This window comes from Aegilops tauschii, chromosome 5 (genome assembly GCF_002575655.3).
Source record: "Aegilops tauschii subsp. strangulata cultivar AL8/78 chromosome 5, Aet v6.0, whole genome shotgun sequence".
Lineage (NCBI taxonomy): Eukaryota > Viridiplantae > Streptophyta > Magnoliopsida > Poales > Poaceae > Aegilops > Aegilops tauschii.
Window position 1 is genome coordinate 446047789 of NC_053039.3, and position 26981 is coordinate 446074769.

General features: G+C 43.9%; 2 protein-coding genes across 6 annotated transcripts; both read left to right on the forward strand.

The window, feature by feature from the left end:
- The first annotated feature begins 8999 nt into the window (after positions 1-8999).
- Positions 9000-12162, forward strand: LOC109784834 (uncharacterized). Of its 2 annotated transcripts, none has more exons than XM_020343440.4 (2): positions 9000-10392; positions 11745-12162. In XM_020343440.4, exon 1 carries the CDS (start codon positions 9366-9368, stop codon positions 9936-9938), a length of 573 nt encoding a protein of 190 aa, XP_020199029.1. In that variant the 5' UTR covers positions 9000-9365; the 3' UTR covers positions 9939-10392; positions 11745-12162. The 2 variants fall into 2 exon arrangements, with proteins under 2 accessions (XP_020199029.1, XP_020199030.1); XM_020343441.4 differs by having other exon boundaries at positions 9085-10392; positions 11748-12162.
- A 12048-nt stretch (positions 12163-24210) lies between these two features.
- Positions 24211-25891, forward strand: LOC109784823 (uncharacterized). 4 transcript variants are annotated; one of them, XR_006663308.2, is made up of 4 exons: positions 24211-24511; positions 24914-25104; positions 25200-25318; positions 25499-25891. XR_006663308.2 is itself a non-coding variant. In XM_045228187.2 (4 exons), exons 2-4 carry the CDS (start codon positions 24416-24418, stop codon positions 25617-25619), a joined length of 408 nt encoding a protein of 135 aa, XP_045084122.1. In that variant the 5' UTR covers positions 24213-24310; positions 24399-24415; the 3' UTR covers positions 25620-25891. The 4 variants fall into 4 exon arrangements, 2 of the variants coding, with proteins under 2 accessions (XP_045084122.1, XP_045084121.1); XR_005755722.3 differs by having other exon boundaries at positions 24212-24511; positions 25200-25248; XM_045228187.2 differs by lacking the exon at positions 25200-25318 and having other exon boundaries at positions 24213-24310; positions 24399-24511.
- The last annotated feature ends 1090 nt before the right edge of the window (positions 25892-26981 follow it).

Genomic DNA, 26981 nt, shown 5'->3' on the forward strand with positions numbered 1-26981 from the left:
CTTGGAGAATATCTATCCCAGAGTTGGCTATCGCATCTACCAGGTTGAAACCAGGGATTGCTAACCTTTTGAGGACCTGCTTGTACCTTGCGTCAGGGTCATAGATGTCGTGCGCCCTGCACGCTTGCTGAACACCGCATATAAATATGGCACGCACTAGAGGGTGCTTAATTGCTGCATGGTGCAGAAGCTTATCTTACAGATCTGAGGCAAAGGCTTGAAGGAATGTGTCATCTGTTGTGTTCATCAGAGCTCTTCTAAGCAGGACAAAATATACATGTAGGTGGCCATTCTGGTTGAACTTGTCAAGTAAGAACTCATAGGCACGAAATTCATTTCGCAACCAACCAGCAACCTCTATTGAGATGTTAGGGGATGGCGTAAAGGGCTACATGGCAGTTTTAGTGATCTTGAAAAACTTGCCATTGTAAACTTCAATGTCAGTACTTGCAAAGTGGCCATTCCATGAACGCCCTTGCTTGTGATTATGTATGATGTCCGCCAAAATGCCGTGAACCATCGAAAATCCATCAGCATTTGGGCTAAGGAACCTTAGTTCTTCATATGCATACCAGCCCACCATTGTCCGGGTAAGAAAATTAGCCAGCTTTTCATGCCTGTGAAGGTAAACTGAAATTAAGACTCACAAATAGTTGGATCTTACAGGAATTTAAAATCATATCAAGTACTCATCGTGCTAATGAAACCATCTAAGAGGGAGCTTTTCCTTCAAAATAATCCAAGAGAACTAATCTCTTCCTAGAAATCCTATATTTGGGTGTATTCAGGTTCTCGGGGCAAGCTAATCAGCCAACTGAGTAGCTAAAATTTCATCATGGAAGTTATCAAAAGACAATTGCATGTTTAGAGTTCATACCAACAAATATTCCCTATTCCATTATTTAAGCATCACATGGGAACAAAAAGGAAAACAAACTAAAAGAAAAGAGTCTACTGATGGATGCAGTCAAACATAAATAATGACATATTTAAAGACGGATGGTGTGGGATGGAGAATGGAAGGTGCGATTCAAGGGGGGCAGGGGGATGCTTTAGCAAGTTCCACATATCAGTTATCTACTTAAGTTTAGTCTTTGCACAAAGTAGAATCGGAACTACAAAACAATAATACAGGGTGGGCATCTTCCTTCACACATACATGCCTATTCGGCATCCCAACGAACTTGAACCGCAGATTCTGCATGATATTAACAATAGCAATATAACCCTCCCTAGGCAGCATTCCTTTCAAAGTCGTCATCACAAATTTATGGGATATAGCTTCCAACCTTGCCTTCAACCTGCAGGACAGATTTGGTTAGACAATATATACTTTTTCCAGATGTAAAGAAGGGGCTACTATAATTATAAAGTATAGTGGCGCACCGTTTCTGATTGGCACAGATGTTCATGGCCATATCCCGGTTGTAACTCTCCATGTGATGGTAGTGTACATATAACAACTTGGACTGGCGGTTGGCCAGTGAAATTGATTCCTCAATGTAGAACTCCTCCATGTCATCTTCATTTATGAATCTGATGAAAATTCATTGGGTTATAACAGAGAGAGAGAGAGAGAGAGAGAGGCTGTGAGTGGAGGGTGGATAAAACATTCGTACCGGCCAAAAAAACGCAGAAAGTTTGTGCACAGCTCATCATCATTAATGGAAGACGAAACATCAAGCCATGATCTGAGAGGTGTCCCAGACGAACTGCTAGTGCTGGGTAACTGCAATTCATCTTCAACTTGTTTCTGTAGCAAAACCCTTGTTTTCTCCAGACGCGTGGCTCTGATGTCGCTGCTTTTTCTGAAAACAGTAAATAAACAACACAATGCATGAATATATATTTTGCCAAAAACAAATAAAGCTACACACTGATTTACATATTTAGCCGACACATTCTAAGTATAATCATCTATTCAGAAATAGGAAAATGGAGTGTTCGGCAATTCCATGAAGCACCCATGGCAACACTATTATATTATATTTGAGCAATCAGAATATAGCTCACACTAGCAATACCTCACATTTAAAACATGAGACACCCATAACGAAATCATTCACACTTTGGAATTTTCAGCATGCTCGTGTAACAAGAGTACAAGAGGCAAACAATTCTATAACCCAGATTTCAAGGAAATGAGTGTTGAATGTAGTAAACCTTATGAAGTGCAGAGTCGACGTCCTTCTGAAACGCCTCCTTCAGCCGAGCGACCAGAGGCTCGAGCTGTTCGAGTACGGAATGGATCGTTGCTTCTTTTGCCTGACGGTCAGAACTAATAGGCTTGCCAGCGTCTCTATCCGCCTGGATCAGGTTCAGCTTCTTCTTCAGGGATTTGACACGATTAGTGAGCACCTTCATAGTGTCCGTCTTGTCCCACTCGTTTGCCACCGCCGCTGCCAGCGGCGCGGCCACGGGATTCATGACGCCGCCGTCGGGAGGGGGTGGAGATGCTGGTCAGGAGGGGGGTGGAGATGCTGGTCGGGATGGGGTGGAGAGGCTGCACCACGCGGCTTCCTGCGGCGGGGCATGCCTCCGGCAGGCAGGGCCAGGGGCGGGGAGAGGCCGGGGGCGGAGGCGGCTGGCTAGGGTTTAGTGTGCCAAGTCGGCTTCCCGATTTCGGGGCTGGGGGAGGACGGGCGTGGGCCTGTAGGTGTGACAAGTGGACACGGCGGCCGTGTCCGCTATTTGTGTTTGAATCGATTTCGAGGCCGGACTTGCTCATTTGAGTCGCTTTTCCTTTTTTCCTATCTCCCATGAGAAAAAAATCATCTACATCAATTGGACTTGAGTTTGTGTCTCACTTAGGTAACTACGCCCTCCGTTCCTAAATATAAGTCTCTTTAGACATTTCAAATGGAATACAACATACGGATGTATGTGGACATATTTTAGAATGTAGATTCACTCATTTTGCTCCTATGTAGTCACTTGATGGAATCTCTAGAAAGTAAATAAGTTCACAGTAGGGGGTTTAAGTTGTTAACTATGGTCACTCTGCTCGTTTGCCTATGGTATTTTGCGAAGTATGGTGGGCGACACTTGGGTGGACAACATTGCAGAGACCATATGCGCGCGGTGTCGCTGGAACATACACGTGAAGTTATTGGGCCTTTATGTAAACGTGCGATGAACAAACCCTAGCTAGTGCGGTCGAACTAAGACCCAAACCACATCGACCACCACCGCTTCGATCCTCTTTTCCCCCAAATCTCTAAATCATGGTATGTTGGCCACCGATGCGTTGATCCTCACCATTGCCCACCTCCGCGCCCGTTCTCACCACATCAACGAATAGCTTGGTCTGGGCAGGTCTCCGCCGTCGGGCAATTGCAGCGCCTTTCATTGGATGCCCAAATTATGGCATGTCGGTGAAGTTCTCCGTCTTAACTACCGACACCCATGACATATGGGTAATCTACAAGTGTGTAATGTGGGTCACCGCCTTACCCCATTCTCCCTCCCGTGAGCAACCGAGGGAGAGGGACAAAGCCTAGCACCTCCTCTTATCCTCTGTTGGAAATATTCCCTAGTGATAATAATATTGTATTTTTTTTATTTTCATGTTTACAATTAAGACTTTATATTCTATGCTATAACTGTTATGATCCTAGAATATATGATTTGGTGAAAAACTCATATGCACATGTAGAATGATAGACGGTAAAACCTGATTCCTAGTCTCACCTCTAGGACTAGCTCAAATGTTGTATGTGACCATGTTTTCCGGATCTTGGGATATTGTTAAGTGTAATGATAGTACCAAAACAATTTTGAGGATATGACGTGCTACCTCTTGAGCATGCGCTGGTTTTCCCTTGAAGAGGAAAGGGTGATGCAGCAAGGTAGCGTAAGTATTTTCCTCAGTTTTTGAGAACCAAGGTATCAATCCGGTAGGAGGCCACACGCAAGTCCCTCGTACCTACACAAACAAATAAGAACCTTGCAACCAACGCGATAAAGGGGTTGACAGTCCGCCACTTGCAAGAGTGAGATCTGATAGAGATGATAAGATAATATTTTTGGTATTTTTATGATAACGATTGAAAGTAAAGATTGCGAAATAAACGGCGCCAGAAATAGCTCGTTGTCGGGAGATTAATATGATGGAAAATAGACCCGGGGGCTATAGGTTTCACTAGTGGCTTCTCTCAAGATAGCATAAGTATTACGGTGGGTGAACAAATTACTGTCGAGCAATTGATAGAAAAGTGCATAATTATGAGAATATCTAGGCATGATCCTGTATATAGGCATCACGTCCGTGACAAGTAGACCGACTCCAGCCTGCATCTACTACTATTACTCCGCACATCGAGCACTATCCAGCATGCATCTAGAGTATTAAGTTCATAAGAACAAAGTAACACATTAGGTAAGATGACATGATGTAGAGGGATAAACTTAAGCAATATGATATAAACCCCATCTTTTTATCCTCGATGGCAATAATACAATACGTGTCGTTTCCCCTACTGTCACTGGGATCGAGCACCGCATGATTGAACCCAAAGCTAAGCACTTCTCCCATTGCAAGAAAGATCAATCTAGTAGGCCAAACCAAACTGATAATTCGAAGAGACTTGCAAAGATAACCAATCATACATAAAAGAATTCAGAGAAGATTCAAATATTGTTCATAGATAATCTTGATCATAAACCCACAATTCATCGGATCTCGACAAACACACCGCAAAAAGAGTTACATCGAATAGATCTCCAAGAAGATCGAGGAGAACTTTGTATTGAGATCCAAAGAGAGAGAAGAAGCCATCTAGCTAATAACTATGGACCCGAAGGTCTGTGGTAAATTACTCACACATCATTGGAGAGGCTATGGTGTTGGTGTAGAAGCCCTCCGTGATCGATGCTCCTTCCGGCGGAGGTCCGGAACAGGCCCCAAGATGGGATCTCACGGGTACAGAAGGTTGCGACGGTGGAAATAGGTTTGCCTATTATTTTTGGGACTAACCTATTAACCCAAGGCCCAGTGCAAATTGTTGTTTTTTGCCTATTTTAGTGTTTCGCAGAAAAGGAATATCAAACGGAGTGCAAACAGAAAAAACCTTCGGGAGTGTGATTTTTGGAACAAACGTGATCTAGAGGACTTGGAGTGGACGTCAAGCAATCAACGAGGAGGCCACGAGGCAGGGAGGCGCGCCTGCCCCCCTGGGCGCGCCCCCACCCTCGTGGGCCCCTCGTGGCTCCACCGACCTACTTCTTCCTCCTATATATACCTATGTACCCCGTAACCATCGGGGAGCACCATGAAACCCTATTTCCACCGCCGCAACCTTCTGTACCCGTGAGATCCCATCTTGGGGCCTTTTCCGGTGCTCCGCCGGAGGGGGAATCGATCACGAAGGGCTTCTACATCAACACGATAGCCTCTCCGATGATGTGTGAGTAGTTTACCACAGACCTTCGGGTCCATAGTTATTAGCTAGATGGCTTGTTCTCTCTCTTTGGATCTCAATACAAAGTTCTCCTCGAACTTCTTGGAGTTCTATTCAATGTAACTCTTTTTGCGGTGTGTTTGTCGAGATCCGATGAATTGTGGGTTTATGATCAAGATTATCTATGAACAATATTTGAATCTTCTCTGAATTCTTTTATGTATGATTGGTTATCTTTGCAAGTCTCTTCGAATTATCAGTTTGGTTTGGCCTACTAGATTGATCTTTCTTGTAATGGGAGAAGTGCTTAGCTTGGGTTCAATCATGCGGTGCTCGATCCCAGTGACAGTAGGGGAAACGACACGTATTGTATTGTTGCCATCGAGGATAAAAAGATGGGGTTTATATCATATTGCTTGAGTTTATCCCTCTACATCATGTCATCTTGCCTAATGCGTTACTCTGTTCTTATGAACTTAATACTCTAGATGCATGTTGAATAGCGGTCGATGTGTGGAGTAATAGTAGTACATGCAGGCAGGAGTCGGTCTACTTGTCACGGACGTGATGCCTATATACATGATCATGCCTAGATATTCTCATAATTATGCACTTTTCTATCAATTGCTCGACAGTAATTTGTTCACCCACCGTAATACTTATGCTATCTTGAGAGAAGCCACTAGTGAAACCTATGGCCCCGGGTCTATTCTCCGTCATATAAGTTTACATCTATTTTACTTTGCGTTCTTTACTTTCACTCTTTATCATAAAAATACCAAAAATATTATCTTATCATTTCTATCAGATCTCACTTTTGCAAGTGGCCGTGAAGGGATTGACAACCCCTTTATCGCGTTAGTTGCAAGGTTCTTATTTGTTTGCGTAGGTACGAGGGACTTGCATGTGGCCTCCTACTGGATTGATACCTTGGTTCTCAAAAACTGAGGGAAATACTTACGCTACTTTGCTGCATCACCCTTTCCTCTTCAAGGGAAAAACCAACGCATGCTCAAGAGGTAGCAAGAAGGATTTCTGGCGCCGTTGCCGGGGAGTCTACGCACAAGTCAAGACATACCAAGTACCCATCACAAACTCTTATCCCTCGCATTAGAGCAACTCTAGCAGACCCCGCAAAACGCCCCGGCCCGCAAAATAACCGCCAAATGCTAAGGCCTCTGGTTGGGCCATGGTGACTGCCGAGGGTCTTGGAGAATGCATCCAAGCTTTTGCGATAGCCATGGCAAAGCTCGTGGGTGTCGATGAAGTCGAGAGGGGTGGAGTGCCATAGGGGGCGCCACCGCCGGGAAAGGACGGTTGTCCGTGCCCCATATTTGATTGGGAGAAGGGAGATGATGACTATCAACATATCATCGGGGAGGCTGCTGATGAAGTCTAGGCTTGCCGGAGTCGCTTGCGGTTCTTGCTCGACCCGCCTCCGCTTGTTGGCAGCCCTATTCTCCGCCTTCAGACACAGTGTAGTAACCTCTACAGAGTGTATAACCTATCGATAGCCGTGTCCTCGGTTATGGACACAGTTTGTAGTAGGTCACACTATGGGTCAATAGAAATAATTAACTTGCACACTTAAGAACACTGAGTCTGTGCATGCAAAAGTTGGTGATCATGTGAGGAAAACTACAGTTGATGTTGGTGTGATCGAGTGATGATCACGATGGTAAGATGCCAATGGTGGTTATGAGGTAACCCCGAGATGGGTAAGTTAGTCGAAGAGGATCGTGATGGTAATCCACGTGCACATTAAGAATGAAATCATCATGTTCATGCTCATGATTTAATCTGTTAAATGCCTTGTTATTGTTTGTCGTGTTTGCTTTGTTTGCTGTGAGCTTGCGAGTACATTCAAAATACCCACCTCGCGTGTCATGCTTGATGCAGGAGGAGCCGTGCAAGGAGTTGGCGTCGACCGGTACTTCGCGTTCTAGGCCGTGTCCTAGCAGTGTCCTTGTGGAGTGGAGTTCTTGTACCTCGTCCTTTCGCTGTCGAGTAGATGTTTCCCTTACCGTCGAGGCCCCTGACTTGTCTACTAAATAATGTACATAAGTGCAGTCGCACCGTGTGTGCCGCTTGGCCTCGCTTTCTTATGTAATCATCGAACCTATGTATTCGCAAGAGATTAATAAAGCGGTTATTTCTGTACCAAGTTGTTGTGTGTTGCTAGACGAGTTGATCTCCGGGCTGGCAATGTAAGGTAAACCGGTTGCTCTGAGTCGGGGTGCCACAAAAAAGGACTTGGAGCATGGATGACGATGAAGATTTAGACTGGGTTTACTTCCGGGCATTTTTATTTAATGAAATATGTCGAAAATGTCATGAATATGATCCGGTTTAAGTGAAAATATTAGATTTGCATGAAAATCACCTAGTATGTCAAGTTCCATTTTGAATGTGTGTGGACATACCTCCCGTATCCATATCCATGGACGTGTTCCTACTCAATCATGAACGTATATTTTATCTGTTTTAGAGGTCCACGATTGAAGATGCGCCTTGGAGCATCTACAACCGAAAGTATCAAAATTCGTCCCTCAAACGCCCGCGGACGCACCCGGACGCGTCCACGGATATTGATCAAGCAACACATAAAAATCATTTACCACATTCATGAACCTTGAACTTCATACCTCAAATTCATACTAGCCATGCAGATAAAAAACCTACGTACTATGTACATATTTAAAACTACTCATTGTTGAAGATGTGAACGATCTTTGTGCCCGGCTTCGAGTAGACAGGCAACAACGGCAACTCTGCCTCGTGATCGCCTGAAATAGAGGTGACGAGCTCGTCGCTCTCCGCCCTCTACTGCAGGATGAAGCGTCCGTCCTCTCCTTGGATGGACTCGAGGATGGCGGACTGCTACGCCATCTCTGCCACTTGCGCGACCTCGCACTCTGCCATGGCGAAGCCCGCAGCCGGCTCTGCCTCCTCCTCTGACTCCACCACCTCCTCCTCCATGGGCTGGGGCTCCGTTTTCGGCGACTGCTTTGCCTGGTGTTGTTCCCCCTCATCATCATCTCCCGCCTGCTGCTTGTCATCCTCTTCCTCCTCCTCCCGCTCCGGCGAATCCAGAGGCAGGCCAACAGCGAAACGAGCCGCGTGCCTGGCCCGGATCTCCTCCAGGAGTTGCAACCGGCGTTCCGGTGTCAGCATCAAGTACATGGTGATCGGCACCTCGACATGGCAAGTGGGCGACAGATTGGAACTGGCGGCGACGTAGAGAAGAAATGTAACAGATAGGGTTCGGCTAAGGACGTCCGGCTTAAATAGGTGTAGTTGCTCCCTCGGGCAGCATGTGAAGCGGGGCCATATGGCATGGAGAGAAGGAGGCGCCCGTCAGACTAGCGGTTCCTCTGTGTTCCAGTGTGGGTTCTATCGGTCAATCTGACGTGGCGCCCCGAATATCCCTATATCCATTTCAGACATGAGTTACGAATAGGAAGTGTCAGTTAGTCCGAAAGTTTGGGTCTGCTATGAAGAGCGCGATTTGATGGTGTTTTATCGTCCGTCGGGCAAACCTGCCCGGTTGCACTTGCTCTTGCTCTTATAAGATTTCTTTCAACGAAAATATCCCAAGGCGTTGTTAAAAAACAATAAAATCAAATCGAGAAAGGCACGAAGCCGAGGCAGGCGGGCACGTGACGCGCCCTGGATTTTGTGGCTGAAAACATCCGCCGGGGCTATCCACTCCCCTTCCCAATCCCCAAGAGCTCTCTCCCCTCGCCCGTCTCTGCTGTGCTGTGCTGTGCTGTGACTCTCCATAGCTCGCCGCCGCAGCAGATCTGCTCTGCCATGGAGATGGAGGCTGATCTTCCCCGATGTCGCCCCATCCGCTGGCTTCCTCCGCATACCCCGCACCACGGCGAACACCTACTGTCGGAGTCCGCCCTCGTCGACACGCTGGTCTACGTCGACGGCCGCACCAGCGCCTCAACCAGCTAGTGCATGTGCACCACCGAGAGCGGCGACGTCCTCGGCCTCACCATCTGGGCGCTCCTCTCCTACTTCACCGTCCACCTCCCCGGCCTCCTCCCTGCCACCCCGCTCGATCGTCTGCCCCGCGTCCTCCGCACCCACGGCGACGTCGCCCTCCTCCGCATCCCCGTCGGCCCGAAAGGCAACGACTACTTTCTCTACAGCGCCAGCGCCCGCTTCAGCATGGTCATGCCCCTCCCCACCTGCCCGCTCACCGACGGTTCTATCGGCCTTCTGCGCTGCCCGGGCCAAGACAGGCTCTTTCTCGCCGTTCTCCACAAGACCTTGGCCCGGGGGTACTACGCCGTCGACCTGTTGGAGTTCGACCACGGGTCGTGGACCTGGAGCACTCGTCTGATGCATGCCAAGTCGCCTCAGGAATGTGACTTTGGCATCCCGACCAAGTCCTTCGCCCTCCCGGGCTCGATCTGCTGGGTCGACCATGTGAAAGGCATCCTTATCTGTGATCTGCTAGATGGTGATGATGAAGTCCTTTGTTTCATACGGTTCCCTGTGCAAGAAGAAGAGAATTGCAAGCTATGATCGGGATGTTGCTGTCGGCTCGGATGGCTGCATCAGATACATGGAGGTGTGGGCTCATCTCGTGCCTGGATCAGACAATGGCGTCACCTACACTCCGCAGGACTGGGGCGCCGCCATAGAAAGATGGCTGGAGCCCGATAAGAAGTGGATAATCAGCCATGAGCTCAAGGCATCACAGATTGCGGTGGACGACAGCCACTCTGGGTTGCTTCCTCGTGTCGAGGCTGCAATGGAGAGTCCAATCTTGAGTAGACTCCACGCAGGGCATCCTGCTCTCAGCTTGCATGACGATGATGTTGTTTACATCATGGCCAAGGTTGACCACAGGGACGAACAGTCGTGGATGCTCTTGACATGAGGAGCAAGACTCTGAAGGGGGTAGCTGCTCTAAGAACGGGAAGATCCTTTGGTTACATCTTCTTCCCAAGTGAAATCTTCAAGCTCCTCGAAAAAGGTAATTCTGAATAATGTTGCACATGAATGACAGTATATATAGAAATTAAAATACTATAGCTGGTTCCTCTTTTGGTCAGTTAGTACTATTGTGTTACTGGTTCCCTGGATCATTAATATCTATCATGCAATTATATGATTGGCCTGATGTAGTTTCAAGGTTACAAGCAGTACTTGCTTCGTGCCCAAAAGGGGATTTTAATATGATGATGATGGTGTAGTTTATTCTAATTAGTTACAACTTCACTTCTCTCATCATGTCCTTGAATCACTACATTAATTAAACACATGAAAAAGATAGATTCCACAAAGGTGTTTGTTTTGTGGTTTACTTTACCTCCTAACACGATTGATTGGCTGTTTAGATAATCTACTTTGTTGTGCTATGGGCTTGCTTAGAAATTCACTTGGTGTAGCGTTGAATGCGAGTAGACAAGGATGTGTCAAACTCTAATTCCTTGAACATACTTCTGCCACCTGGAGTTCGTCCAATTCCAGTCCGCACGCCGCGCCCGACGGGAGGCCTGGGCGAGCCCATTGTTGGCTAAATTGCAGGTTATTCTGCTGGTGCTTGTAAACCATGTCCTTTTAGGCCACAGCTAAATGCACTCCAGCAGATGACTTGATTCATCATAGAGATAGAAAAATAAGTTAGCATGGATGGCAAAAGTTTGAAGGATTGCAGAAATAGAATGGTCTAGTCTGTTTCATCGGTGGAATAATGAAATGTTTTGCCAAGGAGAAAACATAGCCAAACAGAATAGGGAAAGATGGTGGCCAAACAACAGAAGCAGCTAGTTCCGATTTAAACAAAATGGGCACCACTGCAATCCGAAGAGCATATTGGTTCAAAGGAGCACACAAACTTAAACTACTTAGTTTAACGGACATGGAAACATGCCGATGACTCGGTTCACATCTACAACGATTTAACCAAAAGGACACCACTGCCACTTGAACAACGTATTTTTCTAAAGAAGCACACAAACATAGGCTACCTAGTTTAACGAACATGCACACATGCCCACAAGACGGTTCATGTTTACAGGACAAAGAGCAACTTTCACGACTATTGGGTAACAACACGTCTGAAATGTAGTCTAGTTGTCTTGAACAACAGCTTCCTCTGTTTTTGCAGGGAGCAATTCTTTTGCGGCATATTATATTAATTGGCTGCCCGTGTTTTCTTGCCATCTGAACTTATTATCTCATTCAATGGCTGGAAAACAATTAGCATACTGTATTAGTAAACGGGAGCATTGATGAATTTAATCTATAGAAATTTAAATCTGTTTTGCATACCTCAGTTTTGTTTTGCTTCTGATGATGAATTCTTCTGTTGGTCATGTTCAGAAGAAGGTGGAGCTGCAAGAGGATCCTCGGTTGCTGTGTGACCTTCTGCGGACATAGAAGACGAAGAGCCTAAACGTCTAAAACAACTATTGTATTAATCATTGGGAGCGATTCAAGTGGCGCTTCATTTTCTAGATGCTCCGTTGCTTGCACTTTAAAATAGAAGAACTCAGCATTTAAGGTCTGGTCATTTCGGTAACTGACAATGAATTTCTTGCCATGAAGCCTCTCTATGGCGGGTAATTTGCTCTTACCTTTGCATGAGCTGTAGTGCAGTCTGCATCAGCGGATGTTGGGTTTGTTTGATCCTCTGCTTCTATGTCTATTGGAAGGAATGAAATTTTGAATCTGTCAAAGCAAATCTATATGTGTGCACACCATATGGGCAGAAAATCACACATGATGCATCTACAGAATACCTTGGCCATGGTTCAGTGTCAACACAGGTGGGACAACTATATATGCCATCTCAGTAATTTTTACTATACATGTGCAAGTGTGCATCAGTTTATCTCTTTTTACTGAATAATTGTTCGAATTAACATAAATTTAAAGTTATATAAATAAGTTGGATTATGTTCTTTTATGCGGGAAGGCCTTCACTCGGTGTAAACATGGAAACTCAAGCGTGGGTCGTCGGATTTGAAACTTGGGTTGTTGACCAAACATTTTTCATACAAGCGCCCACATGACTGGTTATTACTTCGCACAAAGATCCTAGGCCTTTTTTTTTGGTAAAGTGCATGGAGTGAGGTTGGTGGGAGAAGAAGCCCTTGGATCATAGATCCAATGGCTCACGTCTTGGTTTCCATGTTCCCACTGAAACACAGGTTTCTAAGAGATACTTCCTCCATGAGCAATTACATTTGACTCTATTATAATGCTCAATAGTAACCTTATACGCAATTAACTCCAACAAGTGCCAGACACTTGACTAAACAGATTCTGGCCAACAAGGCAGAGAGCCCCACACATAGTATAAACAAGCAAAACATGGGCTTGTTTAGTGCTGAACTGAAAGCAACAAATTATCTCTGAATCTGAGGTGGTAGTAATGAATCACTTAGTTGCGTTCATGAAAATGCTCCGGATACGCGGCACACACCAAAGCTCCCTGCCACTGTGGCCATCAACAACCTACCATACAAATTACCAAGAAAAAAAAGATCACAAATGTCAGGCTCTATCGCAGCGACTCTGAAACGGATGCAACATCGGAGGAACCTACATTGTGCAAAAGAAGCGAAAAACAATGCCCTTACCGTTTAACCCGCGACTCACGCAGAGGGACATGAAAGAGTGACAGCCGAAGAAGACTGCTAATTCTTCTTGCTGCCACCTGCATACATACAGGAGTTTAGAGTTGTGCTTAGTTGGCATCAGCAGGGAAAAAATTCAGACGTTGTAGTGAGATGAAATCTTCTGAGTTTGTCAGGGAGGGATAGACCTAGGGGCGTGGCATTCAGCAAAGCCTCGTCTGATCATTATGCCCATCATCAGTGTTGCATTTAATTCTTTCCAGAAGATCCCATTTGAATTTAATAGTTTTCTTCATAAAGGAACCAGTTGAAGAAGAATCGAGCATGGTCTGATCATTATGAGAAAGCCGAGCATAAAAATTCTATAAGATAATTCCTCTTGAGAGCTCATGATTGGGGCATGTGTACATCATGTGCTTAAGCCTCCCCCAAACTTGAGCGATGCTTTCTCCTTCACGAGGCCAAATTTTTATATATAATTCCGATCACGATGAACCAGATGCACAGGATAAAACTTTTGATGAAATTCAATCTCAATCGGTTCCAATCTCAAGCTCCAATATCATCACATAGCCTATACCATGTCAATGCCTTTCCCTTCAAAGATAAAGTGAAAACCTTCTTCTTAACTTCATCTCCGGGTAAACATGAAAGCTTAAATAATCCAAAAACTTCATCCACATAGATTAAGTGCATATCAGGATGTATCGTTCCATTTCCTGCATAAGGATTAGCTAGCAGTTGCTCTATCATACTCGAAGGAATCTCATAATAAATATTTTCAGTAGGTGCAGTAGGTTGAGGAGCAACTCTTTGTGCTTCCGGTCGAGGTGAAGATACCCCGACCAAACAACTCAGAGGATTGTTTTCCATAGTAAAAAGTGATAATAAATTTCAGCACATAATATAAAATGTTTCCTTACCAAATTCCACTCACCAAAGGCGCTTCACTCCCCGACAACGACGCCAGAAAAGAACCTTGATGACCCACAAGTATAGGGGGTCAATTGTAGTCCTTTCGATAAGTAAGAGTGTCGAACCCAACGAGGAGCAGAAGAAAATGACAAGCAGTTTCCAACAAGGTATTTTCTGCAGGCACTGAAATTTTTGGTAACAGATAGTTTGATAGCAAGGTAATTTGTAACGAGAAAATAATAGTAATGGTAACAAAGGTGCAGCAAGGTAGCCCAATCCTTTTTGTAGCAAAGGACAGGCCGGAACAACCTCTTATAATAAGCAAAGTGTTCTTGAGGACACGCGGGAATTTCATCTAGCCACTTTCATCATGTTTATTTGATTCACGTTCGTTACTTTGATAATTTGATATGTGGGTGGACCGGTGCTTGGGTGCTATTCTTACTTGAACAAGCCTCCCACTTATGATTACCCCCTCTCGCAAGCATCCGCAACTACGAAAGAAGAATTAAGATAAATCTAACCATAGTATGAAACATATGGATCCAAATCAGCCCCTTGCGGAATAGAGCATAAACTAGGGTTTAAGCTTCTGTCACTCTAGCAACCCATCATCTAATAACTACTCTACAATGCTTTCCCTTAGGCACAAAGATGGTGAAGTGTCGTGTAGTCGACGTTCACATAACACCACCAAGGGAAACAACAACATACATATCATCAAATTATCGAACGAATATCAAATTCACATGATTACTTATGACAAGATTTCTCTCATGTCCTCAAGAACAAACGTAACTACTCGCAAAACATATTCATGCTCAAGATCAGAGGGGTATTGAATAGCATTAATGATCTGAACATATGATCTTCCTGATGGAAATATGCCCTAGAAGGAATAATAAAATGGTAATTATTATATTTCCTTAATCATGATAAAGGTTTATTATTCACGCTAGAATTGCATTGATCGGAAACTTAAATACATGTGTGAATACATAAACAAATACCGTGTCCCTAGTAAGCCTCTACTAGACTAGCTTGTTGATCAAAGATGGTTAAGGTTTCCTAACCATAGACATGTGTTGTCATTTGATAACGAGATCATATCATTAGGAGAATGATGTGATGGACAAGACCCATCCATTAGCTTAGCATATCTATCGTTCAGTTTATTGCTATTGCTTTCTTCATGTCAAATTCATATTCCTTTGACTATGAGATTATGCAACTCCTGAATACTGGAGGAATACCTTGTGTGCTATCAAACGTCACAACATAAATGGGTGATCATAAAGATGCTCTACAGGTATCTCCCAAGGTGTTTGTTGAGTTGGCATAGATCGAGATTATGATTTGTCACTCCGAGTATCGGAGAGGTATCTCTGGGCCCACTCGGTAATACACATCATAAGCTTGCAAGCAAATGACTAAGGAGTTAGTTACGAGGTGATGTATTACGGAACAAGTAAAGAGACTTGCCGGTAACGAGATTGAACTAGGTATGAACATTGGAGCTAATTAGTTAACCAATTAAATTTTCCTTAAGACGCTAATCAAACCATAAAACTCTCAATATAAGTCTACTAATTACTTAAATTAGCATAAGGGTTTAAAAAAATCTCACCTATTGACTCCGGCACACGTTGGAAACGCGGAAAGATCAACACACTTGTTGGGTAGATCGATCTTGCCGCAGTTGGTCCACTAAGAAAACCATAATGCTGCACTTGGTGTAAACTGCAGGGGGGGAGATATTTCAGCTAGAACCAATATTTTTGACCTGATGCACTGATAAGAGAACACGCAGGAAGCCGTTTAAGAAAAACTAAACCACATGCATTTTATACAGACCGTGCACACACTATTGATACAGAGCCGACCCATCCGTCTTGAAAATTTCTGAACTTACAATCCAGTTAAATATATAAAACCCAGTATGGTACTACATATCCAACACTAGTAGAAAAGAGGGCTTAGGTCACAGGGCAGTTTTCACATTAGCCCCGGTTCAGTCACGAACCGGGACTAATGTGAGCATTGGTCCCGGTTCGTGAGCCCAGGGGGTCGGCCGGGGCCTCGTGGGCATTGGTCCCGGTTCGTATGGACCCTTTGGTCCCGGTTGGTGGTACCAACCGGGACCAATGGGCCACGCTCCTGGCCCACCACCCTTTAGTCCCGGTTCATACCACAAACCGGGACTAAAGGGCTGGTCCTAGTTGCGGCCAGTGTTTAGTCCCACCTCGCCAACCGAAGGGCGCTCACACCAGTTTATAAGCCCGTCCCTCTATGCCTTGTTGAGCTTCTATTAAAGTGAAAATAGATGCCCTTATACAGGAAATTTGACTTAAATTCATAGTAAATTTCATAGAAATTTAGTATGAATTTAGGTTGAATTTTCTCTATAAGTGCATCTATGTTCATTTTTTATATTTATAAAATAAATAAACCTTAATAAAATAAATAAAACTAAATAAACCTTAATAAAATAAAATAAAATAAACTATAGTAACTACAATAAATAAACCTTAATTAATTAAGTAAAAATAGCAGCAAGTAAAATAAATAAAAATAGCAGCAGTAAAATAAATAAAAATAAAATAATTAAAGTAAAAGACATAAGTAATTAGAAATAAAATAAATAAGTTTTTTGTTGTAAGTAGAAAGAAAACCTTTTCAGAGTTCATTTGAAATGCTTTTCAATTTTAGGGTCTTATAGCTCAAAATAATTAGTAAATGCATGAAAAATAAAAAATGAAGTCAGAAAGGATTGACAAATGATGATGTGGCTTTGAATGGTGCATTTTGAACACACAAAAAGTCAGGAGTTCAAATAAGTTTTAAAAAATGAAATCCCTTTGTAACAGACGAGTTTCCAGATGAAATCCTGATACTTTGAAAGAGATTGTCCGTTTTGTACACGAAGTGCATCCAGTTTTTGCCGTAACCCTCTCAACTTTCTTGCACATGCTATGTGGATGAAATGATGATATCATGCCAACTTTCAACCTTTTCAGAGTTCATTTGAAATGCTTTTCAATTTTAGGGTCTTATAGCTCAAAATAATTAGTAAATGCATGAAAAATAACAAATGAAGTCAGAAAGGATTGACAAATGATGATGCGGCTTTGAATGGTGCATTTTGAACACACAAAAAGTCAGGAGTTCAAATAAGTTTTAAAAAATGAAATCCCTTTGTAACAGACGAGTTTCCGGATGAAATCCTGATACTTTGAAAGAGATTGTCCGTTTTGTACACGAAGTGCATCCAGTTTTTGCCGTAACCCTCTCAACTTTCTTGCACATGCTATGTGGATGAAATGATGATGTCATGCCAACTTTCAACCTTTTCAGAGTTCATTTGAAATGCTTTTCAATTTTAGGGTCTTATAGCTCAAAATAATTAGTAAATGCATGAGAAATAACAAATGAAGTCAGAAAGGATTGAAAAATGATGATGTGGCTTTGAATGGTGCATTTTGAACACACAAAAAGTCAGGAGTTCAAATAAGTTTTAAAAAATGAAATCCCTTTGTAACAGACGAGTTTCCGTATGAAATCCTGATACTTTGAAAGAGATTGTCCGTTTTGTACACGAAGTGCATCCAGTTTTTGCCGTAACCCTCTCAACTTTCTTGCACATGCTATGTGGATGAAATGATGATATCATGCCAACTTTCAACCTTTTCAGAGTTCATTTGAAATGCTTTTCAATTTTAGGGTCTTATAGTTCAAAATAATTAGTAAATGCATGAAAAATAACAAATGAAGTCAGAAAGGATTGAAAAATGATGATGTGGCTTTGAATGGTGCATTTTGAACACACAAAAAGTCAGGAGTTCAAATTAGGTTTAAAAAATGAAATCCCTTTGTAACACACGAGTTTCCGGATGAAATTTAAACTATTCAAATTTGGAAACTAATGGATTAACAGAAAGTTTATAATTATTCTGAGCTAGAAGCAAAAAGAATAAAAAATAAAGCAAAAATCAAAAGAAAATAAATAATTCAAAAAACAAAAAAATACTGGAAAAAATAAAAAAATGCCGCCTAATGGGCCACACAGCCTGCATACGACTAGAAACCCATCTGCACATGGGCCAGGATGCAGGCCCGCAGGCCCAATAGGCCCAACATGGCAATGAAAAAGGTAGGCATGTATAATGCCTGCATATTAGAGAGGAGCTCAGCACCTGAGCTGCAGCGCAGCTTATAAACAGGTGCTGAGCTCTCTCAGCTAGCGAGGTGGGACTAAACTTCCCACCACACCGCGCCAGCACATTAGTCCCGGTTGGTGGCTCCAACCGGAACCAATGCTCCCCTTTGATCCCGGTTGGTGCCACCAACCGGGACCAAAGCCCTCTGCTTCCCGCCCTTTGCGCTGGTGAAAAGAGGCCTTTAGTCCCGGTTGGTGGCACCAACCGGGACCAAAGGGTGGGTATTGGTTCCGGTTGGAGCCACCAACCGGGACCAAAGCCTTTGCTATATAAGTAGCACTTTGGAAATTTTCTGATTTCCATCGCCAGTGTCCCCCCGCCCGACGACGCCGCGAGCTCGATCTACGCCGCCAGGCTGCCCCGTCGTCGTCGCCGTCGCCCGTGCCCCCGAGCCCACGCCATCGCCCGTCGCCGTCGTCCTCCGCCGCGCGCCCCCGAGCCGTCGCCCCGTATACGTCACCGTCGCCGCCCACCGCCCCCGGCCCGCCGCGGTCGCCGTCGCCCTCCGCCACCCTGTGAGCGCCGCCCCGATCCCCTCCTCCTCCTCCCTGTAATGGCCGCCGCCGCTGCCACCGCGCCCCCTAGCTATAGTACTGTATGTAGTTTAATTTAGATTTGTAATTTAGTTGTATTAATTTGGATGTGTAGTTAATTTAGTTGTTGTAATTTAGATGTATTAATTTAGATGTGTAGTTTAGATTTTTCATATTTAGAAGTCATTTATGTATGTTCATATTTAGAAGAAAAAGAAGTAGAGAAAAAAGGAAAATAAGAAGAGGAAGAAGGAGAAGAAGAAGAAGAATAAGAAGAAGAGGAGAGGAAGTAGAGGAGAAATAAATAAGAAGATGAAAAAGAAGAAAAAAAAAGAGTAGAAGAAGAAGAAATAGAGGAGAAGAAGAAGAAGAAATAGAATAATATATTATTCTATTTTTTCTTCTTCTCCTCTATTCCTTCTTCTTCTCCTCTTTTTTTCTTTTTTTTTTCTTCGATCTCCTCCTCTATTCCTTTCTTCTTCTCCTCTTTTTTTTCGTCTTCTTCCTCTTCTTATTTTTTATCGGGTATGTCGTTGTCGATATATGTACCCCCCTCCCCGATAACTTTTAGTAAGTACTACTTAGAAAGTGTTTAATAGAATTAGTTAGAAAAATAATAGAACTAGTTAAACTAGCTAGTTTATTTGTAGTAAGTACTACTTTATTCTATTTATAGTAAGGAAATTAATAGAACTAGTTTGTTTTTTTAGTTAAAGCAATTATTCTCGCATCGACGTCGATGATGCCTATCCCGCATCCTCGTCGTCGACTCGGCGGAGGAGGCCGGCTTGATCAGAGGGGCCATGTCCGGGACTGGGCTCCACCGGGCTGGTTTTGGGAGGTGCTACCTTCCGGTGGGCGTAGGTTGGTGAGGAACCAGCCCGTCGTTGACCCGATCCTTGTTTGGTGGCGCTCGCGTGGGCCAGTGACGGTGCCGAGGCTTCCGGACACCGCGGAGGTGGTACGTCACCGTGTCAGCGAGGAGGACCAGCACGTCCGTCGCTACATGGTTGCGTTGGAGGGCAGGTTCGACAATACCTGGCAGGTTCTTCAGGGATCTCACTGGAGCTATGATCCTGTGATGGTTCCGTCCCTTTGGGTGTCCACCGCCCGCGCCGATACCCGTCGGGCGCTACTGTTCTAGCTGTACTAGCGATGCTATATGTATGATAGTATTCGAGGTGTATTAGTGATAATATTCGGCGATGTACGGACGCATGGAGATGATGTAGTTTTGCTTATAATTGAATGCATCCTAATTTGAATACTACTTTATTTTGTGATTTGATTTTGCTTATTGAATGCTCAAAGTGCAAAACTACTCCGATCCTACTTTGAATGCTAAAATTGGAGAGCACTATGATTAGTTGATAGCTTATAGGGTTTTTGTTTTCGCAGAAATCTAGGAGCCCCCCGGCCCCGCCATCATCCCCGCCGTCGTCCCCGTCACCGCCCCCTCCGACATCGAGGTGAGACCAGCCAAATCCTCTTTTAGAAAGATAATTAAACGATATTTCGGGTTGACTGTAAGTCTGTCGAGTCTCCACCATATATGAGAGGACGAAGAATCCCGACTGTTGTCGTGGGGGTAGCATCTCCTTCGTTCCCGTGTGCTAGACAATTTGGTGTAATGCACTCGAGAACGAAAGGAGGAGCTACCATCACCGACGGTCGCAAATGTCAGAGAGGAATCAGTGAGGGAGACTTCCACCATATATATATGAGAGGACAAAGAATCCCGACTGTTGTCGTGGGGGTCGCTTCTCCTTTGTTCCCGTGTGCTAGCTAGAAATTTTGGTGTAATGCACACGGGGACAAAGGGAGGAGCGACCATCACCAACGGTCGAATGTATACACCATGTGAGCTGAGAGTTTTCAAGAAAAGACTCGACAAACCGATAGTCAACCCGTGATGAATAATAATGATCTAACTTAGGTTTTTTAGTACATATATTTAATTGTAGATGTTTAATATTTGAATTATATATGAACATAGGAAATGTCGTACTCGGACGACGAAAGTCTCCCGGGGGAGTGCGACTGGTGCCACGACGACCGAGGTCAGTGCGACAGGCCTCACCTGGACGAAGATCGGCGCTTCAGTATTAAGCTGGAGGAGACGTTCGATGTTGAAACGGTACGCAACGACGACAAGTGTTATTTTTTCGTAATTAAGCACGACTTCAACTATTTCAACGTGTACTTTTCATCTTTTACAATCCGGCTAGCTTATCCCATGCCATGCAAGACGCTACGTCTTGGAGAGGATGGGTTTTGAAGACCATGAAAGTATGGAAACAAAGAAAATTCACCTAAGGACCCATCATGATATAGATTTTGAAGTAAAGCTGTATAATTCTGAGAGCGTAACCCATTTTGGTTGCAAAAATTGGGAAGCATTTTGCAAGATGTATGGTTTTGATGAGGGTATGCTTGTCACCATGGATCTTGGTGATCCTGACATCGAGCAAGACAATATGGACATTTGGGTCCTTGTTGATACGCCTCCAATTCTACCGCTATGTGAGTTTCTCAAACATAGTTATTAGCTAATTTATATTGTTCATTTCAAAATAGTTGACAGCTTATTTTCAGTGACAGCTTATTTTGATTGTTCAAACAATGTGCGGAACATGGTAGACAGAACCTACTACACCGATGGCTCTGAGTTAACTTATAAGGAGAAAACTCATCTGGTCGGATTTTGTACTGATATTAAGAATTACAATATCTACAATCAAACTCCTCATCATTATGGTCCTCCATACGTGCCACTAGTGCACGTGTTGAACTACGGTAACTACTATGGAGATACCCTGGTAAGATTTCTTACTATTACGACATCCGTGCATATTTTGCATAGTTCTAAAACTAGTGCATTATCATTGCTAACTATGAAGTTATTACTATGTTTTTCAACAGATAATCCCAGAGGATTGTGTGCCTCATTTGATGTATCAGAATGGTAGGCTTGATGTTTTGAATATACAACCAGCTCATCCTACGAATCTCAACTGTCCATACCGGATTTCTAAAAGAAGTGGAGACATGCAAATCAAAGAATGGAAAAAATGTATGGACAGTCGCAAGGAGGTTCTTGGAAGCAAAAGGAAGCGAGGCGCAAGAATTGGAGACAGGATGATCTCCATTCTCCATAATGGAGAGTCAGGGTCTATATTGTTTTATGCTATTTTATCTTAAAGAGGGTATTTCGGTCCTACCTAATACTGATGATCATGTGCTAAGAACAATTAAGTAGGGTTGGTTCGATGACTGTGAGGATGATGATCGTGTGACTTGTTATTAATAACGAGTAGAAGTTGTATGATGATGATTAGTAGGACTTGTTATTATATATGATGATGCATGATGCGTGCATGAAGAGTTATTATATATCAGCGGGTGAAATGAACATGGATTGGATTGAAGTGAAGGCAACATGCATGTGGTGCGTGTCGAAAGTAGTACAATCCAAACTTGATCAAGTCCGGATTAGTATTACTTTCGACATGCACCACATGTTGCCTTCACTTCAATCTAAGCCATGTTTAGGCATAGCAGTACGTAGCGTTGGTAAACCAAGCACGGAGATATAAGAGAGGACACTTCTCTCTAATAGCTACCTAATAACAACCTAAATTAACCCCCCAAAACCCCCAAACCCCCCCCCCCCTTTCAAAAAAAACAAAAACCTCAGCTCCTGCCAGGTGCTGACGCGTGGATGCCTATTGGTCCCGGTTGGTGGCACCAACCGGGACCAAAGGCCCTCCTGCCTGGGCTCCCCGCACCGGCCACGTGGACGGCCTTTAGTCCCGGTTCGTGTAAGAACCGGGACTAAAGGGCTAGGGCATTAGTAACGACCCTTTAGTCCCGGTTCCTGAACCGGGACTAAAGGCCCTTATGAACCGGGGTAAAAGCCCCTTTTCCTACTAGTGCAACTATCTGGATTTCTCTACAAACAATCTCAACTTGGAACCAGTATAGTCTGAAAACTTTCCTGGTAGGATTGAGGAAACAGAGGTACCTTGATCACATGGATTTTGCTCTGCCGCGTTTGCTGGAAATCCCTAATTACCGGCTAGAAAATTCTCACCCACTCCAAGCCGCACAAACTGTTCTTCTCACCCTCAGTCCTTCTTCAGATGCACACATTCGTCATTTGGTTAAATGATAGAAAAAAATTGCATGAACAATCAATGTATATACCTGAATTAAGCAGTAGCTACAATGGTCACACACTTCATCTTCTTTTCTATTCGAGTGGACACCAGATCAAGCTAGTTGATGGTGCTCTGAAAGTCAATGTAGGAGTACATCTGATACACCACGTTGATAATTTTTTGCTGTTTCATGGGCCACACTATTGCTATCTCATGCGAATCTCCCGCAGATTTCCTTTGAACCGACCTAAATCTGATACACCACACAGCCTAACAAAGCAAGAAAATGCACCAAACTGAAATCATGTTTTGCATAAGCAGGTTATAAGATAATTTTGAAGGGTTCTGTGTAATAAACAATTTAAAGAAGCACATGCATGTCGGAGGACCATATACTGACGAATAAAATACATAACACTGTACTCTGAAATTCAATGTCGTTGTACTCACTTATTTCCTCTTACAGCAAATACATAGTGACGAATTAATGCAGACGATCTTTACTTTAATCCATATGTTGTGTTATTAACTACATGAACATGAGAAACTGAGACTCAAATATTTCGTTTGTACCATTGCAAACCTAGTTACGTCTCTTCTCTCCAATAATCAAAAGAGAATACATGCATCCAAAGAAAGCACATTGATACCTCCAGTTAAAACCATCTAAACCATTTGGGCAAAAATATGCATAGTCATTGATCAGCTATACATGCCTGATGCAACCGCATGGCTTTGTTTCTTGTGTTCTCCTCCAGCCGACCATCGTCACCACTCCCCACCATTGCATGTGCCAAGTTCGTCCTCGTCACACACACTTGCAGTATGTTCGCTGACACAGGAATAGTGATCTCCATGCCCGCCCTTACCCACCCGTCGGGCCCCTACTAAACCCGTCTCCGCGTGCGCCCTCGCCATCAAGTGCCTTTCAGCGACACAGAGAGACCACGCCATCGCACGTGCTTGCTTAATGATAGAAAATTATGAAGGAGATGAGGGCCCACGAGCCTCGGTAGCGTATTATGCCTCCGGTGGAAAATTTTGCGTGCCCAAGGTAACTGCTACGGGCACGCTCGACATCCAGTTAGATTCATTCGAGTCATTAGATCTAATTAAGTGAGATAATATGACGGTAGTAATTTGACTGGGTACCCCTGACGGTGGTCTTAGAAAAGAAATATGTTTGCTTTTTAAAAAGTAGTATAGATAAAAAAAAAGAAACCGGACAAAGAAACCATCCGGACCAGGGCCTTTATCATTTTTGTTTTAGTAACAGGGCCTTTATCACTTGCCATGTCGCGGATGGGCTGGGCCTGCTGCCTGCTGGCCAGGCTACCTATACCTGGCGCGAACCCATTTACCCGGTAGATATACCGAGAGAACTGCCCGATCCATCAAAGCATGTCCTTCTTCTCCTCCTCGGCGGCGGAAGGCGAACAGCGAGGGACCCTAAGCCTAACAACCAGTAGATCCGATCTGCAAGGCAGGTTCCGACCCCTAACCCTAATCAGTAGTTCCGACCCGCAAGTTAGGTTCCAACCCGGCCTGATTTCTTGAGTCTTCGGTGATCGATTCCTGCTTGTTTGCATGCCTGCGACGATGGCGGCTTCCCTCCGCACGGCGGCGACGAGGATCCTGCGTCCGGCGGGGCAGGGGCTTCGCCGGCTCGTCCACACCCAGCAGGTATCTTGACCTCCTTTCCATCTCCGGCTCGCCGTTTTCCTAGACCTGTGGCCTCACGTCTGATTCTGGCTCCGATCGGTGGAGGCCCTCCTTTCTACTCGGCGTAGCATTCTAGTATATTACATCATCATAGGGATGAATCGCTATCCTTAAAACATGCATCTTTTTCATTTCCATCTAGATTTAGATTGCTGTTTTGCTGTGCTGCTTGACGTGCTGGTAAATTTGGCATCGTTATTTCATTTCCATTAAAAGAGACTGCCTAGCAGAATTTATATGAAATGAACACAGTAAACCCGAATTACCTTTTGCTTAAGATTAGATTAATATACGCTGCACTCAGACATCTCTTGTCTAAGATTACTTGGTCATCAATTCTCAATGCTGCTTCGTTGTTTTCAGCAATCTAGATCCACCCCTTCCTTGGAGGACCGTGCAGCGCAAATCCAGCAGAAGAAGGAGGAGCTGTATGATCTCATCGCCCGTGCTCAGTCCAAGAAGGTTGGTCTATTTTCCACGGCTTCCCAGGAAGACAGACATATGCTCAGGATTCTCTGCACACAAATCAAGCCAAGACCAAATGACCCTCAATGGTACAATATCTATCAACCATATTTCCTCTGTTTTCTCTCTGCTACAGGACTTGACCCTCGATGGTACAATATTGACCATATGTTTCCATATGTAGACAGCTATTTGCTCCGATTTTCCTCTGCTACAGGAGTTGACCCTTGATGGTACAATATCGACCATATGTACATAGATATTTGCCCTGTTTTTCCTCTGCTACATGAGTTACCCTTAATGGTACAATATCTAGCATATGTAGACATAGATATTTGCTCTGTTTTTCCTCTGCTACACGAGTTACCCTTGATGGTACAGTATCTAGCATATGTAGACATAGATATTTGCTCTGTTTTTTCCTCTGCTACATGATATATGTAGCATAGTTCTTACTGTCTCATCCCACCTACGTACCTGCAGGCGCTGGATAACTACAGCCAAGAAGGTGACCATGTTGGGTTCGGCTTCAATTGTTCTTGGTATTGGTGTGTTCACTCTTCCTGACTTAGCTACTCGTCCTGAATACAAGCCAATGAAGTGAAAGATGAAAGGTATCTTGTTTGATGGAGAAGCAAGATGATGTATATCAGTTCTATTCCTGCACTATTATCTGTGACTCTTAAAATACATGACTATGATCTGTCACCTATGACTTGAGTATTATTATATCTGGATGATTTGTGATCGCATTGTAAGATAATTTGTGATGTTGCTGACATGGTATCTTGTCCTTTCTGCTTGAGTAATTTGTATGAAAATGAGCATCATGCATTGTTGTTGGCGAGAGCAGTGGCAGAGACCCCATTGGGTGCTTCTTAATACTATGTCAACTAGATTTCTTTCTTTAGTTGTAAGCCTGTCGCTCAAATTGTTAGTGCTAGATACATCTGTTTGAACGACAAGCTTTTTAGGAAGGAGTATTAGACTTGTGCTCAATCTCTCTTATAAAAGTTTACAGAGGGAGTACTTGGTACCTCATACCAAACAGTGCTCTAAGAACAAAGGAGAGCCACTCGCACAGACAAATTATGCTTGGATTGTATGAAAATGAGTCAATATCTATTTGGCGTGGTGATCCTTAACAATGGTTGAGGTGGACTTGGGGAACTTGTAGAGAGACCTTCTCGGGTCCCAGGAGGAAGAGTCTGTGTCAAGGTGGTGCCTGATAACACCAACTAAAATACTGGCAATATTTTGCCTGGCGCCACACTTTCCTCCCTGATGGGAGAAAAGTTTATATGTAAGAGAAGAAGTAGATTAAATCCCCTTTTGAGATTGTTTTCTCCATGTGTTGGTGTTGTAAACCCGGGTCATCCTTGTTGGTGTTGAACAAAGCTGTTTGTTTCCTCTTCTATCGATGTATTGAGATCACAAGGCTTTCTCGTTTTCTCAGAAAAGATAGAAGAGAAAACACCTTGTCTGCTGTCAGAGCACAGCTGACACTGCATCAGCAAACTCAAACAAACTTGACCTCAAGTTTTCCCAGCAGACACGGATTATGATCAAGGTCCGTTTGTTATTTGTTCCTGACAGCTTGTTCAGTTTTTGGCGAAAACTCACATGGTCCTGTATTTTAAAGATAAGAGGCATTGCCCACCAGCAAATGGCTGCGCACATGGCCAAAGAACAAAGTGAGCAAGAGGATCAGTTTGAACATGATCAATCAATCGTCTCATTTCTGCAACTACAAAACAAACATCTGGCTCCTCGATTGAACTATTCAATGAAACCTAACGCAATAATTCAGTAAACCAAAGTGCACCGACTGAATGGAGCTAGTCGTTTTACCCACATTCCAAGCAACAGTCATCAGCAGCCTGGTACCAAGTATGCAGGATTTGAAAAGGTGGTCATGAATTCGCTTAAACTAAACCAACAACTGTGCATGCATGCATCATTCATC

Excerpts from the sequence above, each read along its gene's own strand:
- LOC109784834 (XM_020343440.4), top strand. The coding sequence starts at position 9,366 with ATGTGCACCACCGAGAGCGGCGACGTCCTCGGCCTCACCATCTGGGCG.
- LOC109784823 (XM_045228186.2), top strand. The coding sequence starts at position 24,230 with ATGTCCTTCTTCTCCTCCTCGGCGGCGGAAGGCGAACAGCGAGGGACC. Across the intron at positions 24,315-24,398 it reads TAGATCCGATCTGCAAGGCA|GATTCCTGCTTGTTTGCATG; the intron begins GGTTCCGACCCC and ends TCTTCGGTGATC. Across the intron at positions 25,105-25,498 it reads AGACCAAATGACCCTCAATG|GCGCTGGATAACTACAGCCA; the intron begins GTACAATATCTA and ends ACGTACCTGCAG.